The sequence below is a fragment of the Symphalangus syndactylus genome, chromosome 4 (genome assembly GCF_028878055.3).
Source record: "Symphalangus syndactylus isolate Jambi chromosome 4, NHGRI_mSymSyn1-v2.1_pri, whole genome shotgun sequence".
NCBI classification, from domain to species: domain Eukaryota; kingdom Metazoa; phylum Chordata; class Mammalia; order Primates; family Hylobatidae; genus Symphalangus; species Symphalangus syndactylus.
Genome location: NC_072426.2, coordinates 76,197,982 through 76,217,249, shown reverse-complemented (window position 1 = coordinate 76,217,249; position 19,268 = coordinate 76,197,982). Strand labels below are relative to the sequence as shown.

The following is a 19,268-nucleotide window of genomic DNA, read 5'->3' as shown; positions in this document are numbered from 1 at the left end:
AATGCCTAATTCAGTTGTTAATATTAAGCTGAATGTGGATGCAAGAAGAGTAAAGTTCTTTATACCAACAGAAAACCATTTAATTCATTACAACTGCAGTAGGCAGTAAGGAAAGTTTGTTAAGCCAACTATGTTCTGGGCGCTGAAGATATGTAAAAGGGTGATGACATTTTGGAAGGCTTCATAGTTTGCAAAGATCTTTTATATTTTTTATGTTATTTGATACCTCAAACAAGTCTATCAGATCAGTGGGGCAAAAATAATTACTTGACTGTAACAGATGAGGAAACTGATCTCAGAGGTAGGGGAATTACTTGCCCAGGGTCATACAGGTAGTAGTTGATGGAGCACAGACTTGAATATAGTATCTTAAACATCCAATTTCCTATGCTTTCCAGTATATCTAGAGGATAACCAATACAGATTCTGCCTTTGAATTAGATAGCTAATTTTTCTGTGGAACATTATGGATTGATTTGGGGCAAGAATCTTAATAAAAGTTGAAAAAGTGTTGCTATTTGTGTGTTAGTGAGATTGGGCTAGGCAAGTTCATAGGTGCTTTTAAGGATATTTTAACTAAAATAAGGAGCAGAGAGGGAAGAGGAGTTGGTTATAGATGACTACAAGAAGAGCAAGAAGAGGGAAAATGAACAGGAGGTAAAGAAAAAATAATTAAAATGTGTTCTTCATTGTTGTACAGAATCGACAGTGAATTTCTTGGTTTTTAAGTGGTTTTGCAATAGATTACTTCCCTGGAAAGTGACCCCTTCAGTCACTGTTATTTCTCTGATGTTATTTGTTTGATCTGTCTAATATGGTTTAGTTATTCTTTTTTTTTTTTTTTTTTTTAATTTTTACTTTTTAGAGACAGGGTCTCACTCTGCCACCCAGGCTGGAGTACAGTGGTGTGACTACAGCTCACTGCAGCCTCAACCTCTTAGTCTCAAGAGATCCTCCTACCTCAGCCTCCTGAGTAGCTGGGACTACAGGCATGTGCCACCACACCTGGCTGATTTTTAAAATTTTTTTGTAGAGATGAGTTCTCACTGTGTTGCCCAGGCTGGTCTCAAGCTGCTGGGCTCAATCACTTCTCCCACCTTGGCCTCCCAAAGTGCTAGGATTATAGATGTGAGTCACCTTGCCCAGCTGGTGGCTGGACCAGTTATTCTTTACCTGATCATGAATTTTCTCTTCCCCCAAAATAAAAAAAAAGTCTGCAAAAATAATGATTAAAGAGTATAGGCCGGGCACGGTAGCTCACGCCTATAATTCCAGCACTTTGATAGGCCGAGGCAGGCAGATTACAAGGTTAGGAGTTCAAGACCAGCCTGACCAACATGGCGAAACCCCGTCTCTACTAAAAATACAAAAATTAGCCGGGCGTGGTTGTGGGTGCCTGGAATCTCAGCTATTCAGGAGGCTGAGGCAGGAGAATTGCTTGAACCCTGGGAGGCGGAGGTTGCAGTGAGCCAAGATCGGGCCATTGCACTACAGCCTGGGCAACAAGAGCAAGACTCCATTTCAAAAATAAATACATAAAAGGCTATGCTACTAATTGTTATAAGGTAAAATTCCATCATTTTCCCTGTTATTTTGCCCAAGAATATAAAGTTCACTTCTGACCCTTAATATCTTAAGTGGAAATTTTAAGGGCCATACAATGTAAATATTTTGAAAAGGAAAAGACAGGTCCCTCCACATTGTTTCAAATATGTGTTATTATTTGAACTTTTAGCATGCATTTGTGGGGAGTGTGAATAACACAAATACGGACAAGTTCATAAAATACACCGTTGCACAAATAATTATAATGCAAGCAGTTACATTATCAATAGAACATTGAACAATAGAACATTGTCAGCATTCACTATAACCCCTACCCGAAACATGTGACCCTCTAAGTTCACAATCCCACCCGTTTCTCTAGGAGCTAACTACTATCTTGATTTTTGTGCCTGTTTTTGTGTTTCTTTTTTTTTTTTATTAGACATAGTGCATTGTAGTTATTTTTTTTGTTAGACTTAGTGCAGTGATCTCAGCTCATTGCAGCCTCCACCTCCCAGGTTCAAGTGATTCTCATACCTCAGCCTCGCGAGTAGCTGGGATTAAAAGTGCCCGCCACCATGCCTGGCTAATTTCTATATTTTTGGTAGAAATGGGGTTTTGCCATGTTGGCCAAGCTGGTCTCGAACCCCTGGGCTCATGTGATCCATGTGCCTTGGCATTCCTGAAGTGCTGAGATTACAGGTGTGAGCCATCGTGCCCAGCCTTTTGTGGTTCTTACATGGTGAATTTTCTTGGACTTTGTGTGAATAGAATAATAATGGTGAATTTTTTTTTTTTTTTTTTTTGTGGCAGGGTCTCACTCTGTTGCCCAGGTTGGAGTGCAGTGGTGTGATCTTGGCTCACTGCAGCCTCCCCCTCCTGGGTTTAAGTGATTCTCATGCCTCATCCTCCCGTGTAGCTGGGATTACAGGTGCGTGCCACCATGCCTGGCTAATTTTTGTATTTTTGGTAGAGATGGGGTTTCACCATGTTGGCCAGGCTGTCTTGAACTCCTGATCTTAAGTGATCCCCCCGGCCTCAGCCTCCTAAAGTTCTAGGATTACAGGTATGAGCCACCATGACCAGCCAATGGTGAATTCTTTGATTTTTGGACTTTGTATAAATAGGAAGGGTGCACCTGGCCCTGTTCTAGTTTACTTTTACTCAAGGTTTTCTCTCTTTTAGTAGCTGTTAGGACAGATTTCCATTCCAGACTCCAGCAGCATAATGTAGACATTTTCCTACTTGAAGAGAAGTGGCATCTAAAAGGTTATAGTAAGTCCAAAATGATTGTTAGGGGAAACTTAATATTGCCTTCCCTCAACATATTTCTTCCAGGTAGGAATATGAGTTCATCCTCCCACCATGTAAACCCAGGCATACTGTTGTCTTCGTTTTTTTTTTTTTGGGACGGAGTTTTGCTCTTTTTGCCCAGGCTGGAGTGCAATAGTGTGATCTTGGCTCACTCCAACCTCTGCCTCCTGAGTTCAAGCGATTCGCCTGCCTCAGCCTCCCGAGTAGCTGGGATTACAGGCATGCGCTACCACACCCAGCTAATTTCGTATTTTTTTTTTAGTAGAGACGGGGTTGCACCATGTTGGCCAGGCTGGTCTTGAACTCCTGACCTCAGGCGATCTACCTGCCTTGGCCTCCCAAAGTGCTGGGATTACAGGCATGAGCCACCACGCCTGGCCCTCATTTCTAGTTTATATTCTATCAGGCATCTCTTTCAAACATAGACCAGTTTTGATGTCATTGAAAAATATTGAGGCAAGTACCTGTATCCTTGACACTTTTCACAAGTGTTAGAAGGAGAAGGTCTTAGTAACCATGGAGACTGTATAGCAGCCCATCATTCTTTCTTAGATTTTACAGATGGGAAAAGATTTTATCTATAGTCAGGTGTGTTTGGTGCATCAGCAACTGCCTGACCCTATTCTAAATTATATCAGGCTAATTGATATTTGTTCACATTGATTCACTAGCTGTGCACTTGAAAATTTTCGATTTAATTAGTCATTTTTTATCCTTGCTTGCTAATTCATGATTTCGTAGATACTGCATTTGTATTCTTTCTCATTAGAAATGCCAGCAAATCTGGTGGGGCGCAGTGGCTCACGCCTGTAATCCCAGTACTTGGGAGGCTGAGGCAGGTGGATCACCTGAGGTCAGGAGTTTGAGACCAGCCTGGCCAACATGGTTAAACCCCATCTTTACTAAAAATACAAAAAAATTAGCCAGGCTTGATGGCGCTCAACTGTAATCCCAGCTGCTTGGGAGGTAGGCAGGATAATTGCTTGAACCTGGAGGGTGAAGGTTGCAGTGAGCCGAGATAGCGCCACTGCACTGCCTGGGCAAAAGAGCGAAACTCCATCTCAAAAAAAAAAAAGTCAGCAAATTCTTTTTTACTGTTAATTTTATTGTATTTTTTTTTTAATCGTCAAATCATTTTTTGGTTGTCTTACATTTTCATTTTTTTAGGTAACCTTTTATTTCCATTGCAAAACTCTCATTGTTTTTGACCCATGGCATAATAGAGTTCATACTGTTAAATCTCAAAATTAAGCCAAGCATAGGAAACACCTTTTAATAGAGAACATGAAATAAAATAAATAACTTTGCTGCTGGTTAGGACTATCTTTTGGTTGCAGCTAAGAGCTTTCATTCTGGAACAGCTTAGTTTCTCACTGAGACATTTTTAAACTGGAAAGTTCATAAATAGAGGAGTTTTTGTATTCTGGCTCCCTAAAAAATTACTTAGGAAAAGATAAGTCTAGTGAAAGAATGTTTTAGTTGAAATCTGACCTAGTTATTTTGTGGGTTTTTTTTCTTTTCTTTTTTTTTTTTTTTGAGATGGTGTCTCGCTCTGTTGCCAGGCTGGAATGCAGTGGTGTGATCTCGGCTCACTGCAGCCTCCGCCTCCTGGGTTCAAGCAATTCTCCTGCCTCAGCCTCCCGGGTAGCTGGCATTACAGGTATGTGCCACCACACCCGGCTAATTTTGTATTTTTAGTAGAGATAGGGTTTCACCATGTTGGCCAGGATGGTCTCAATCTCTTTTTTTAAATTTTATTTATTTATTTATTTATTTATTTATTTTGAGATGGAGTCTCGCTTTGTAGCCCAGGCTGGAGTGCAGTGGCGCGATCTTGGCTCACTGCAACCTCTGCCTCGCGGGTTCAAGCGATTCTCCTGCCTCAGCCTCTCGAGTAGCTGGGACTACAGGCGCCCGCCACCACGCCCTCCTAATTTTTTTGTGTTTTAGTAGAGACGGGGTTTCACCATGTTAGTCAGGATGGTCTTGATCTCCTGACCTCATGATCTGTCCACCTTGGCCTCCTAAAGTGCTGGGATTACAGGCATGAGTCACCATGCCCGGCCTCGATCTCTTGACCTTGTGATCCACCCGCCTTGGCTTCCCAAAGTGCTGGGATTACAGGTGTCAGCCATCATGCTCGGCTGACATTTTTTGTCTTTTAAAGCGTCTTGTCTATAATCAAATCATAACTGAGTGTTGGAGGTTGAAAAGCTCATTTTCGTAGGTGCTCTTCATAAGGGCTAAACATTTCCTGGTTGGTTGGATATTTGAATAGTTTAGAGAAAAAGAACATAGTTAATTGGTTAAAATTATACAGTGATTTGAGACCCAAAACTATGGTGAGTTAAAACATAAACTTTTAAGGTGGATTCACTGCATTAAAAAAATACGTATATTCTGAAGGAGTCCAACAGTGCAGAAGTACTGTATATGGAATGAAGTGGGAGAGTCTCCCTGTACCACCTCTCTTGTGTAGCTCCTTTCTCCTTAAGCTGGAGATTTGGCAAAAATCCTTCCAGTAGATTTTGTTTACATTTACATGCAGCAGATATATTGAGCGGTGGCTCATACCCGTAATCCGAGCACTTTGGGAGGCCGAGGCAGAAGGATTGCCTGAGTCCAGGAATTTGAGACCAGCCTAGGCAACATGGTGAGACCCTGTTTCTACAAAACATTTTTTTGAAGTAAAAATGTAAATAAATCTTAAAAATATATAAATAGAACCGATCAAAAATTTATAAATAAGTAAATAAATATGGAGAGGGCTGCTTGCACTTTCTAGGGTAAGGGTGCTAGGTAAATGGAGCATGTGAGATGGATTTTGCATCTCCTTTCCTTCAGTAGGATTTAATAAATCGTCAAGTGCTAGGAACCATGCCTGGGAGCTGGGAGTATGGAGTTGATGAAGAATAGGCTAATGTGGATGGGAAAGGTATAAATAAATTTTACTGTATAAAAATAAATTTTGTAGAAGAATATATATAAAGTGTCGGGGGGACATAGAGGAGGAAGAATTTGCATCCTTGTTTTTAAGTTAACGTTTTTATTTCATAGTATTTCCTAATCTTTCTATTAAATGTAAATACCTGACTTCATCCTGAATCATCAGCCTTATTTCCAGTTTGTATCTGCATCTTTAGTTAGGCTCGTCTCAGGTTGCTCATAGGTCCTTTATCTTCTACATTTGGTTAATGATGGGCAGTTTATAAAGTAACATATATGAGTTTATTTGGGTCTTACAGGAGCTGTGGAGATGTCAGGGAAAGATTCATTATCTTTACCTGGAGACGCTTAGTGGTGGTCATCGTACTGATAAGATGGCATAGCTTTATCATGGAACAGTTCTGGAGTATAACCACCAGGAGGTCCTGACCTCTATGTTGCTCTGGTGTCATTGTTCCTGTGGACAAATGAGCTGTTAACTCCAAAATGCCTTGTCACAGTAGTTGGAGGCAGCATATGAAACACCTAGTTCCCAGAATCGTAATCTAATACCGTGTCAGGCCCCAAAGTTATAAATGGGCTTTGCCTTAAGTCTTATCTTTTGTTCTTCTTGGTTTATAATGTTTCTAATTATTGGAGATGTTGAGAAGATCCAATAAAGCAAATGATATTAAAAAAAAAAAAAAGGAAATGCCACCCGAGAGAGGCTAGGAAACTTGGTTAAGATCACTAACTATTGAAAGGTAAAGTCTCGGGTCTTACTTCTTTCCACTCCTTCTGTTATCTACTTCCGGTGAGACTTAGCAAGGTACTTAGTTGATGTTCAGAAACTTAATTGACATTCATATTCACGGTATATTTTTTCTGATAGAATAACGGTAGAGTATCCTGACACCTATGATGTAGGAGGCTGTGTCAAATGAATAATTTTTGTTTAGTTTCTCAGAATTGCTTAGACATATATCTGCCTCTTGTCATATTCCATAGCCCATCATTGATACTATGCATGCTAATATCATTGATACTATTGATGCTAATATCCATTCTAATATAAACCTTATTTTGTAGGATTCTGGGTAATTTGATTTTCCAGAAACCCCCTCTGGATTTTAACCTCTCTGATAAGAACTATTTTCCTTACAGTGTCTTCAAATAATTCTCAGTAAATACTTGGGAATGAATAAGTGAATGAATCTTATATAAAGTAAGCATGGTTATGTATTCTGTATTCTATCTTTGTCATATATATAACAGTATTTATTATGTACATTATAAGCTAAACAACAAAAAGAAATGTTTTTTCATTTTTTAATGCCAAATAAGGTAAATCTCATGTTTTAAAATTGTCTCCAATAAATATGAAAACCTTAATAATTTAACTAGAGATATCTATGCTTTATGTGTGGCCTATCCTGAACCCCTTGGAGAAAGACTTTATACAGAAACTAAGATTTTTTTGGAAAATCATGTTCGGCATTTGCACAAGGTAAGCAATGATACATACATGATATAAATATGTTGATAGTTGTATACTTTACTAGTTTACTGTTTTCCAGTGTAGAACTTTTATCAAGGTCAGCTTGTTTTGCTGCTGCTGCTGCTTTTTTTAAATACAGGGTCTTGCTCTGTTGCCCAGGCTAGGGTGCAGTGGCACGATCATGGCTCACTGCAGCCCCGACTTCACTGGCTTAAGTGATCCTCCCACCTCAGCCTCCCGAGTAGCTAGGAATACAGACACACACCACCACACCTGGCAATTTTTTGGTTTTTTTTGGTAGAGTCAGGGGTCTCACTATATTGCCTAGGCTGGTCTCAAACTCCTGGGTTCCAGTGATCCTCCCGCCTTGGCCTCCCTTGTTTTTGCTTCTTAATCAGCATTTTAAAAAGATACACATATTAAGATCTTTGAGTCAAGCACTGTGTTAGGGAAATCAGTTTACTTGCTCAGCATCTCATAATTAGTAAATGAAGGAGAGGGTCAGCTCAGAGTTTGTTGAGTTTTGAAATGTGCTCCTACATCCTCTGGATAGTGTTTATACAGCCAAATTTTCCCTTGTTTTTTATTCCTATCTCTTGGTAAATCTCTGTCTTTATTATTTTCAGCTTTTTAGCTGCCTTTCATATGCTATATAAAGTCTTCCCAAAATCTAAAAATAAAAAGAAATGGTAAATGGTGATAGAAGCTGTCTCTGTGACCAGTTTTTTTATTAGTATGCCGTACATAGAGGGGCAGCATCACAGACATGATCTGTGTATAAACAGTGAATTTTGCAGTATTTTGCTATAGACAGCATTTCCAACTTAATTTAGACTACTGATCTAATCAGGAACTGGATGAGATAATTTAGTGCCTGCGTAAGAATCTTCACTCTGCTTTTTATTAGCTGTCGTAACCATGGGCAACTCACTTAACAACTACCTTATGGACTGAGTTTTGACTTTCTTTATCTATAAAATGGGAATAAAACAACACAGTTTATTTAAACTGTCTAACCCTGCACATGGTCAGGAGTAGATACTTTTTTAAATGGTAAGAACTGGCCTGGTGCGGTGGCTTACACCTGTAATCTCTGTACTTTAGGAGGCTGAGGCAGGAGGATCATATGAGGCCAGGAGTTCAAGACCAGCCTGGGCAATATAGTGAGACACTATCTGTACCAAAAAAAAAAAAAAAAACCCTCATAAGTAAGGCACAATTGATTGTGTGCTGTTTCCCTGAAAATATTGGAAAATGCTCTACTTTTGATTATATATGGCATATGCATTTTAGTGTTCTAATGTGATCATTTATCCGCTTATAAAAGTGCTTTTGATAGCAAGTGTGTTAATAATTTTTTTGCAATTTTATATTTTAGGTTACATTGTAAGTGTGATTTTTTTTTTTTTTTTTTTTTTTTTTTTTTTTTTTGGGAGACAGAGTCTTGCTCTGTCACCTAGGCTGGAGTGCAGTGGTGGGGTCTTGGTGCGATCGGGTTCAAGTGATTCTCCTGCCTCAACTTCCTAAGTAGCTGGAACTTACAGGCATGTGCCACCACGGCTGGCTAATTTTTTTTTATTTAGTAGAGACGTGGTTTCACCATGTTGGTCCAGCTGGTCTTGAACTCATGACCTCAGGTGATCCACCCGCCTTGGCCTCCCAAAGTGCTGGAATTACAGGCGTGAGCCACTGTGCTCGGCTCAGTTTATTCTCTATTATGGATGCTTCACTTTCATATTGAAGACTCACATCTTTCCCAGCTGTTTCATTTTTAATATGTGTTGTGTAAATGTAATTTGTACAGCTAGAATTACATAAATTATTTTAGTACATTGATTTTGATACATTTTATGGTTGACAGTGAAAATGATTATTGCTTTTCAAGTAAAAATATTTTTCTTCTTTATATAGAGAGTTTTGGAGTCAGAAGAACAAGTACTTGTTATGTATCATAGGTACTGGGAAGAATACAGCAAGGGTGCAGACTATATGGACTGCTTATATAGGTGAGTGTGCCTTTAAAATTTAGACAAGCTAAGCAGCATTGCCTGCGTTTAATAGTTGACAGGATAATTTTTTTATTGTCTATTTCTCATTCACGTGTGCAAAACTAAAGCATTCTCTCTGACATGGACTTCTCTTTGCTGTGGGGAAAGGTCTATAGTCAGGGTAAGGTGGGTATTTAGGAGCCAGGGAGTGTGTGGAATGTTCTGTGAAAAGTAAAACTGTACTCAATTGCATGGCTCTGTTTTTTCTGATTGTTTACAACCTGTAGCACATGTTTAATCTCAACAGAGATCATTGTGAAAATTCAACTTGCATGAAACTTAGTGGGAAAATCTCAGCTCATGTCCTCTCGATATGTTCTTATTTGACTCTAGCATTCAGTATTTTATGTTTGATGCAAATGATGTTAGATAAATTACTGGGTTATTTTCCCCTTGAAGTTCTGCATTCCCCATGGTCTAGGCATATTGAATTACTTCTAGTTTCCTAATGGCCCATGGTCTCTCCCATCTTTCTGCCTTTCCTGGTGCTGTTCCATCTGCCTGGATTGCTTCTCTCTTTCTTTTTTTCTATTTTTCTTTCTTTTATTTTGTCCTCTTTTTTTTTTTGAGGCAGGATCTCACCTAGGCTGCAGTGTAGTAGCATGATCTCAGCTCACTCCAGCCTCAACCTCCTGGGCCCTAGCCATCCTCCCACCTCGAACACCCTTCTCCCCCGTTGCTGGAACAACAGGTGTGCACTGCCATGCCCGGCTAATTTTGTTTATTTTTTGTAGAGATGCTGTCTCACTATGTTGCCCAGGATGATCTTGAACTCCTAAGCTTAAGCAGTCCTCCCTCCTCAGTCTCCCAAAGTGCTGGGATTACAGGCATGAGCCACTGTGCCTGGCTAAATTAGTACTATTAAATTGGTGCTATTTATGAACTTTTAGTAAATGTTGCAGCCTATTTAATATGTGTTTGTGTATGTGTGTGTAAAATGATATGAGGTAGTTACTATCTCCATTTTTTGCACAGGAAGAAAGCAATGCTGAGAGCGTTTTGTTGAAGGTCACTCAGCTAATGAATCACAAAGGCAGGATTTAAACCCAGATCAGTCTGAATCCAAAGCCCATCCATTTAACCACTTCATTCTACCATAATCTTGTTCCAGATACATGCTATTTCACTTAAGTAGATTCTATTCTCAATCTTTTTCTTGTACAGGCATACTTTGGAGATGATGTGGGTTCAGTTCCAGACCACCACACAATAAAGGGAATATTGCAATAAGACAAGTCACACAAGTTGTTTGGTTTCCCAGTGCATATAAGTTATGTTTATGCTATACTGTAGTCTGTTAAGTGTTCAGTAGCATTGTCTAAAAAAATTTGCACAACTTAATTTAAAATTACTTTATTGCTAAAAAAAAAATGCTGTTGATGATTTGAGCCTTCAGCAAGTTGTGATCCTTTTGCCAGTCTTCTTGCCTCGGTGTTGATGGCTGCTGACTGATCATGGTGGTGGTTGCTGAAGAGTGGGGAGGCTGTGGCAATGTCTTAAAATAAGACAACCATGAAGTTAGCTGCATCAGTTGACTCTTTCTTCACAAAAGATTTCTCTGTAGGGTGCAATGCTGTTGGATAGCATTTTACCTGCAGTAGGAATTCTTACAAAATTGGAGTCAGTACTCTCAAACCCTGCCACCACCTTGTCAGCTAGGCTTATATAATATTTGAATCCTTTGTTGTCATTTCAACAATGTTCATACCATCTTATTAGGAGTAGATTCTATCTCAAGAAACCACTTTCTCATCCATACGAAGCAACTCCTTATCCATTCAAGTTATATCATGAGATTGCAGCAATTCAGTCCCATCTTCAGGATCCACTTCTGAGTTCTCTTGATGTTTCTACCACATCTCCAGTCACTTCCTCCCCGGAAGTCTTGACCCACTCTAAGTCGTCCATGAGGGTTGGAAGTGTTAACTGAAATGAGTGACTGAGGCAGGTGTCTCAATCAAAGTTTATTGAGCTAGCTTAAGGATGCACCCAGGAAAAATGCAAGGCACAGATGCATCTGTGGCTGTTTTGTCCAAAGAAATTCTTAGGAGGTTTAGTGTTTATACATTTTCCTTAAAACATGAGGGGTGGTGGCAGTGAGGCAAATGGTTACCTACTTGTGAGACTAATTAATGCCAGGTAAATCTACATTTTATATAAGGTAAACCTTTGCAGCAAAAGGAAATAGAAGAAGAAAACAGTTGTGCAGACATCTCAGGGAAGGAATGATTACTCTCATCTTGACTTTGCCCTGTGCCTGGGAATATCAGCTAATATCAGGTGGATGCTAACAGACCTTAGGTTTTAGGAACTAGACTTTAGACTACAGATCTGGAGTTACAATTGACCTGTCCTTGTGTTATGGGAGGATTTACATTTTAATGGTTTTGAGGCTAGCAAAGAATTTACGTATGAGTGACTTTTTGAGGCGGGGTAGTCATCAGGAAATGGCTGAGGTTTTTTGCCTTACCATGGGGGGTCTGGCTAATATATAATGTTTCGACACAAACTTGTAAGAGTTATTCGTCCAGGAAGAGGATGGCCATTTAGCATGACTCAGCCTCCAAGGTTAAATTCCTGTTTTGGCCTAGGAGTTTTGGGAATCCTGAGATTTTATTTCCCTTTACAGAATCAGCATCTTCTAATCACCTGTTCATAATGATATTTAGACCTTCTCCCATGAATCATAAATGTTCTTTTTTTTTAAATTTTATTATTAATTTTTGAGACCAAGTCTCGCTCTGTTTCCCCGGCTGGAGTGCAGTGGCACAATCTTGGCTCACTGCAGCTTCCGCCTCCCAGGTTCAAGTGATCCTCCTTCCTCAGCCTCCTGAGTAGCTAGGATTACAGGCACACGCCACTATACCTGGCTAATTTTTGTATTTTTTTTAGTAGAGACGGGGTTTCACCATTTTGGCCAGGATGGTCTCGAACTCCTGATCTCGAGTGATCCGCCCGCCTCAGCCTCCCAAAGTGCTGGGATTACAGGCGTGAGCCACTGTGTCCAGCCTCATGTCTTTAATAAGAAGCAAATATGTGGTTAATAAATTTGATTATAAAATACTACAGTGACTTATAAATTAAGAATGGTGTCCATATTAAAATGAAAAATGGAACTGTTTATGTTTTAAATTATGACTTTATTTTATTACTTTTTTTTATTTTTTTCAGACGGAGTCTTGCTCCGTCGCCCAGGCTGGAGTGCAGTGGTGTGATCTCGGCTCACTGCAACCTCCGCCTCCTGGATTCAAGTGATTCTCCTGCCTCAGTCTCCTGAGTAGCTGGGATTACAGGCAGCCACCACCATGCCTGGCTAATCTTTGTATTTTTTTAGTAGAGACGGAGTTTCACCATGTTGGCCAGGCTGGTCTCCTGACCTCAGGTGATCCGCCTGCCTCAGCCTCCCAAAGTGCCAGGATTACAGACGTGAGCCACCATGCCTGGCCATGACTTTATTTTAAAACATTGTATTTCAAGCTTAAATTTACCAAGAGTAAAAATCTGCAATAAGAAAGACATAGTTAATGTAAGTTAGTTTAAATTTTATTCTGTGAGGAAAAGATAATACTGGTTTGTCCTAGCAGATACAAAGCATGTAAAGCTGCACTAAATCAATACCTGGCTCAAGAATATACATCCAGATCTTTGGAATGGATTAGTGAATTCAGGCCTGATCTGCAGATCTAGCATCTGCTTCTGTGCTAAGCAGTTTACACTTATTACATAGGTAAAGGAAGCTCCTGTAGAATTCTGAATAGGAAAGTGACATCCTGACAGCAGAATTTTTAGATGAATTAAAGATGCCAGAAACTGAAGTAGAGCCCAGTCATACAAATGTTCCACATGATCGGGGCAGAGGGTCAGCAAGTACATTGGAAGTCAAAGGAAGTAGTGGGAGGAGGTGATGAATACTTTAGGAAGACAGGAAGACTGACTAATTGAAGCAGGCAAAATGGAAGGATGAGATAAGTGATTCTGATGTTTTAGGCGAGGTTACCGGAATGGTCTTGGTGCCAGTGACCAGAAAAGAAAACTGGTTTGGAGCAGATTCCATATTGGAAGGCATGTGTAAATGGTAATATGACAATTAAGTACCCTCTAGTGAGGGAGCACCCCTCCCTGACGAAATCTTATATTTGTTTGTATATTGTACCACAGAGTGAGCTCTGTGTGGGCAGGGACCATATTTTTGCTTTTCATCTTTGTGTTTCCAGTGCCTCATGTTGACCTGGCACACAGTATACCCTCAGCCGATGTTGAATGGGAGTGGGAGACCTCTCCTGAGTTTCTGTGTCAGCCCTGCCACTTAGGAGCCGATTGACCTTTGCAAGCAAGCTCTTTAACCTCTCTAGGCTGCAGCTTTCTTAGGTATAAAATGATCATAGGAGTACCACGTACATCTGTCTTATAATATTCAGCCACATAAAATGCTTAGGGCTGTGTCTGACAGGTGATCTCAATAAATGTTAGTGATTACTTTTATTTCCTGGTATTCATGGCTTTTATGATCTGGCTGCAGGCTGCTTTTCCAGGTTTGTGTTGTACTGTTAGCTTTTGCTATCCTTGCTGTCTGGAATGTTATCCATTTATTTATTCAGTAATTATTTTTTGAGGGCTTGACTTTTGCCTGCCATTACTGTGGATGCTGTCTACAAGAGGAGGTTCTTGCTTTGTATACTGTACATTCTAGAGAGGAGATGAATGTACCAAAAAAAGAAACCAATAGAAGCATAGGATTATTTCATAGTAGCAATTACTGTGAAGAAAGTAAAACAGTTGTGCATTAAATAGTTACTTGCTTAGGGCTGAGAAGTAAAGGCTAACTCCTCTGGGGTTCATGGCAGGCCTGAAAGATGTGTCTGTGCGGTGAGACTCGGATGAAAGGGGACTACCCTCAGAATATCTGGGATGGGGCACTTAGGTGGAGAGGCCATCCCCTCTCTACCTTTTACTTTTGTCTCTCAATCTGATTCCTCTTTCCTCACCTGGAAGGCATGGTTGGAAACTCAGCATGAAATTTTGAGAGTTACAGTGAGGATAGAGAGGAAGGAATAATTGGCATTTTAAAGGGGAAAAAAAAGAGTATGATCTCGTAACTTATGGTCAGAGGACACTAAAATATGAAATGGTACATCAAGGTTGTAAGCCATGGAATGTAGAGCCTTGACTAGTGAATATGGAGGTGGAGCTTGTGTAAGTGGTTGTGGGTATACCACTTTGGAGTCAATTTTCTAGGAGTTACTATTATTTCTTTAAGAGACAGTCTCACTGTTACCCAGGCTGCTCTCAAACTGCTGGCCTCAAGTGATCCTCCCACCTCAGCCTCCCAAAGCACTGGGATTACAGGCGTGAGCCCCCACAACTGGCCAGGAATTACGTGTTTGTTTCCCAGAATTGTTGTCTTGTTTTGGTTGTCTTTGTTTTTAATTTGTCTGTAAATGCCGAGTGGACCCTTCATTTTGGTGTAGTGAATTATGAAAAGTGTATATATTCACATATAGATTTCATGGGTTGTTTCCTAAAATACTTGTATTGTCAATAGCTATTTACACTAGCAGAACTTTTCAAATGAATAGTTTTAGGTGGTGATCGTTAAAGGCATTATAGTGAAATCTGGGATCCTAAAAACTACACAGTTGAACATTACGAGTCCTTTCTCCATGTTTTATTTTAGAATTCTGTGTTCATCTCGGTTATTCTTAGAGTTAATCACATTTATTAGTCTTGAAATATATTAAACATTTTTATTATAATTCGTTTTCCTCTGGTAGACAAAGTCATCTTGTATCTGTCAATCTTGCCCATACTTACTATCTGTAACACTGTTCCATTTTCTTACCTACTGATTGTGATCTTTTTTGTTTAAAAATGAAAAATTGCATTTCTTCCTGGTGATTAGAATATAAATTAGAAAGCTAACTTGACTTTTATCTTTTAACCATTCTCTGTTTAATTTTTGGAAAGTGGACTTTATCTTGACTTTCCCAAGAAGAGTCTGGGAAGTAGCAAACGAGATTGTAGAAATTCTGAAACTTGGATAAGAGTTGTTGGGCTAGAAGGGTATTATAAGGGCTTGCAGAGAAAGGTGGGCTGATAATTTTAATTTTTATTATATTTCTAATCTCTACATAATTCATTTCTTTTGGATATGTTAGTAGGCTATTCCATGGTTGATATGTAACCTTAAAAATATTCTTCTAAAGTTGCAAGTTATTTGCTTTCCTACTGAGTTTAACTTAATATCCATTGATATTACATTTATTTTCCAGGTATCTCAACACCCAGTTTATTAAAAAGAATAAATTGACAGAAGCAGACCTTCAATATGGCTATGGTGGTGTAGATATGAATGAACCACTTATGGAAATAGGAGAGGTAGGAAATTCTTTAAATGACTAGCAAACATAAGTATGTTTTTATACGTTGAGGTAATTTGATTGCGCATCATTTTTTAAGGACACTGATTTGGCTAGCTTAAAATGGTCAAGATTTAAAATATCCTAAATAAAATGCTATAGTGATTTCCTAAGAATCCTCAGAGGAACGAAAAAGATGTGACAACTACTCTTTTGATAATTAAATTTATAATGGATGAATGATAGAGTTAATGGTTCTGCATTGTGAAAAAGCTCAAAAACAATTATAAAGTGTTGACGGCCCTGTAGTTAAAAAGTGCAGGGGACAAGTACTTAAAAGACAGGCTAGAGGAGAGGAAACACAAATTTATGGATACAACAAATTTATTGTAACTTTACTTTAAAAGTAATTAAATTCAGAGTAAAACAATTAAATGGGCAGTTTGGTCAGTTCATTCAAGTTCTTGAGGTACGATGCAAATTAAAATATGCAAAATTATGCTGATTGTGAAAGAAATATTATTGTACAAGCTTGTTTATTCATTTAATACATCTTTATTGTATAGCCAGGCATTGGGGATACAATGGTGAACAGACAGAAAGTCCCTGCACACAAAAGCTTGTAAGTTTATGTAAGGGAAGCAGATGCCAACTAGGAAATTAATGTTAACTTGTGATTTGTGTTAATGAAGGAAATAAACAGGCTAAGAGGCAGCATTAGGAGACATTTAAGGTAGTGTAATCCTTTCCGAAAGAAATTGATCAGTGTCTTTCTTTCAGTACAGTTTAAAATACTTAATACCTTTTGACCAAGTAATCCCAAGTCCCAAGCCTAGTGATCCATACTTGGAAAATAATAAATATGAGAAAAGAGTTTAATGTTTAAAAGTATTCTTTGCAATCATTGTTAATAGGGTGCCTAATGACTGAACAGTGTAAAATTTCAGCATCCAACATTCAGCAATAAAAAGCATGGAAGAGGCCGGGCGCGGTGGCTCACGCTTGTAATCCCAGCACTTTGGGAGGCCGAGGCGGGCGGATCACGAGGTCAGGAGATCGAGACCACGGTGAAACCCCGTCTCTACTAAAAAATACAAAAAATTAGCCGGGCGCGGTGGCGGGCGCCTGTAGTCCCAGCTACTCGGAGGCTGAGGCAGGAGAATGGCGTGAACCCGGGAGGCGGAGCTTGCAGTGAGCCGAGATTGCGCCACTGCACTCCAGCCCGGGCGACAGAGCGAGACTCTGTCTCAAAAAAAAAAAAAAAAAAAAAAAAACATGGAAGAAGAATGCATTATACATGATATGATTTTGTTATAAAAGTAGACAAATGGAAAATTAATAGCAGAAAATTGTTCACAGAAACTTTAACAAAGGAGACATTGTTTATGAAAAAATTTGGACACAAAATTATAGGTATATGTTGAATACAAATACAATTATAGGGAAAAGATGATGTAGAGAAAAAGATCAATGAGAAATACCAAAATATTAACAGTAGTTGCTTTTAGTTAGTAGCATTATAAGTGAATGATTTACTTAAAATTTTCCCTTATCACCAGCACTGTCAAGCACGCTTCTCTTCCCAGAGGAAATCACTGTAAACAACTTAGTTTGCATCTTTTCTGAACTTTACCTGTGTATTTACAAGTATTTACATACACACACACAGCGGTTTTGATTTTATTTCTCAAACTTCGATAAAATGGCACACATAAAGTTCTACAGCCTATATTTCTTGCCTTTTTTTTTTATTTGTTAATGTCTGTCTTTTTACATACGTTTGTTTTTTGTGAAAGCTTAATATTCTGTGGAGATACAGAATAATTTTTTAAACTATCCCTTAATTTTTTTTTTTTTTTTTTTTTTTTGAGACAGAGTCTCGCTGTGTCATCCAGGCTGGAGTGCAGTGGTGTGATCTTGGCTCACTGCAAGCTCCATCTCCCAGGTTCACACTATTCTCCTGCCTCAGCCTCCCAAGTAGCTGGGACTACAGGCGCCTGCCACCACACCTGGCTAATTTTTTGTATATTTAGTAGAGGTGGGGTTTCACCGTGTTAGCCAGGATGGTCTGGATCTCCTGACCTTGTGATCCGCCTGCCTCGGCTTCTCAAAGTGCTGGGAGTACAGGCGTGAGCCACTGCACCCTGCTGATTTTTAATTTTTTGTTATTACAAACAACACTGCAGTGAACACCACTATTCTTTATTCATTCATTATTTTTGAACCCCTCTGTGTTATATGTTGAATACAACAGTGAACAAAATAGAGAAAAATCTTATGCTCACGGAGTTATATTTATGTGTATATCTCTTGGTACACGAGCAGAACTTTTCATAGACTGGGTGTCAGGAAGTGGAGCCTCTGTTGAAGCACATCCTGAAGTTTCGCAGCTCTGCCCCATTGCCTTTGAGAAGGGCCTTTACCAGTGTGCCCTTCTACCACGTGTGTAAAATACCAGTTTTTCATGTATTGCCTCCCCAGTCCCCATTCATGCTATTAAGAAAGAAAGGCAAAACTTGAACAATGTTCCTTGTGGGAAGACAGATGCTTAATTACCCATGGATCAGAATAAAATTACCCAGGGAAACAATAGGGAGGTTAGCAACAGCCTATCTGGATGTAGTTAGTGTGGAAAAAGAGAAGAGTCAAACAAACAAAAAAGATTGGTAAATTTGAGTATATTAAACTTTAATATATTTTTACCAAAACACAATAAAGAAACTGAGCAGTTGATTTACTGGGACAGACTGTGAAACTTTCAAGGGATTAATTTCCACAATATATAAAAAACTCTAGCTTTTATTAAGAACAAGACAAACTTTAACAGACTAACGGGCAACATTAGGAATGGTCGTTTCACAGGGAAGAACCCAAAATGGACAATAAACATTAAAGAATTCCCAGCTTCACTCAGTAAAATGAGAGTTAAAACCACAAGGAGACACTATTTTTTGTTGTTGTTTGTTTTTTGTTTTTGTTTTTTTTTTTTTTGAGACGGAGTCTTGCTGTCGCCCAGGCTGGAGTGCAGTGGCATGATATTGGCTCACTGCAGGCTCTGCCCCCTGGGTTCACGCCATTCTCCTGCCTCAGCCTCCCGAGTAGCTGGGACTACAGGCGCCCGCCACCTTGCCCGGCTAATTTTTTGTATTTTTAGTAGAGACGGGGTTTCACCATGTTAGCCAGGAATCGTGTCGATCTCCTGACCTCGTGATCCACCCGCCTCGGACTCCCAAAGTGCTGGGATTACAGACGTGAGCCACCATGCCCAGCCGGTTTTTTTTTTTTTTTTTTTTGAGACAGAGTCTCGCTCTGTCTCCTGGGCTGGAGTGCAGTGGCGCGCGATCTCGGCTCATTGCAAGTTCCGCCTCCTGGGTTCACATCGTTCTCCAGCCTCAGCCTCCTGCATAGCTGGGACTACAGGCACCCGCCACCATGCCTGGCTAATTTTTTGTATTTTTAGTAGAGACGGGGTTTCACCCCGTTAGCCAGGATGGTCTCAATCTCCTGGCCTTGTGATCCGCCTGCCTCGGCCTCCCAAAGTGCTGCGATTACAGGCGTCAGCCACCGTGCCTGGCCAAGGAG

The 19,268-nt window shown here is 39.6% G+C and overlaps 1 protein-coding gene across 11 annotated transcripts in view; it reads left to right on the top strand.

Moving 5' to 3' along the window:
• Positions 1-19,268, top strand: part of CUL2 (cullin 2) — a 126,367-nt gene that overhangs the window by 59,287 nt on the left and 47,812 nt on the right. For all 11 annotated transcript variants that reach the window (XM_063638020.1, XM_063638019.1, XM_063638017.1 and 8 more), the window contains 3 exons: positions 7,189-7,291; positions 9,194-9,288; positions 15,600-15,705. In XM_063638020.1, coding sequence (XP_063494090.1) covers positions 7,189-7,291; positions 9,194-9,288; positions 15,600-15,705 — 304 coding nt within the window. The remainder of the gene's footprint in view (positions 1-7,188; positions 7,292-9,193; positions 9,289-15,599; positions 15,706-19,268) is intronic.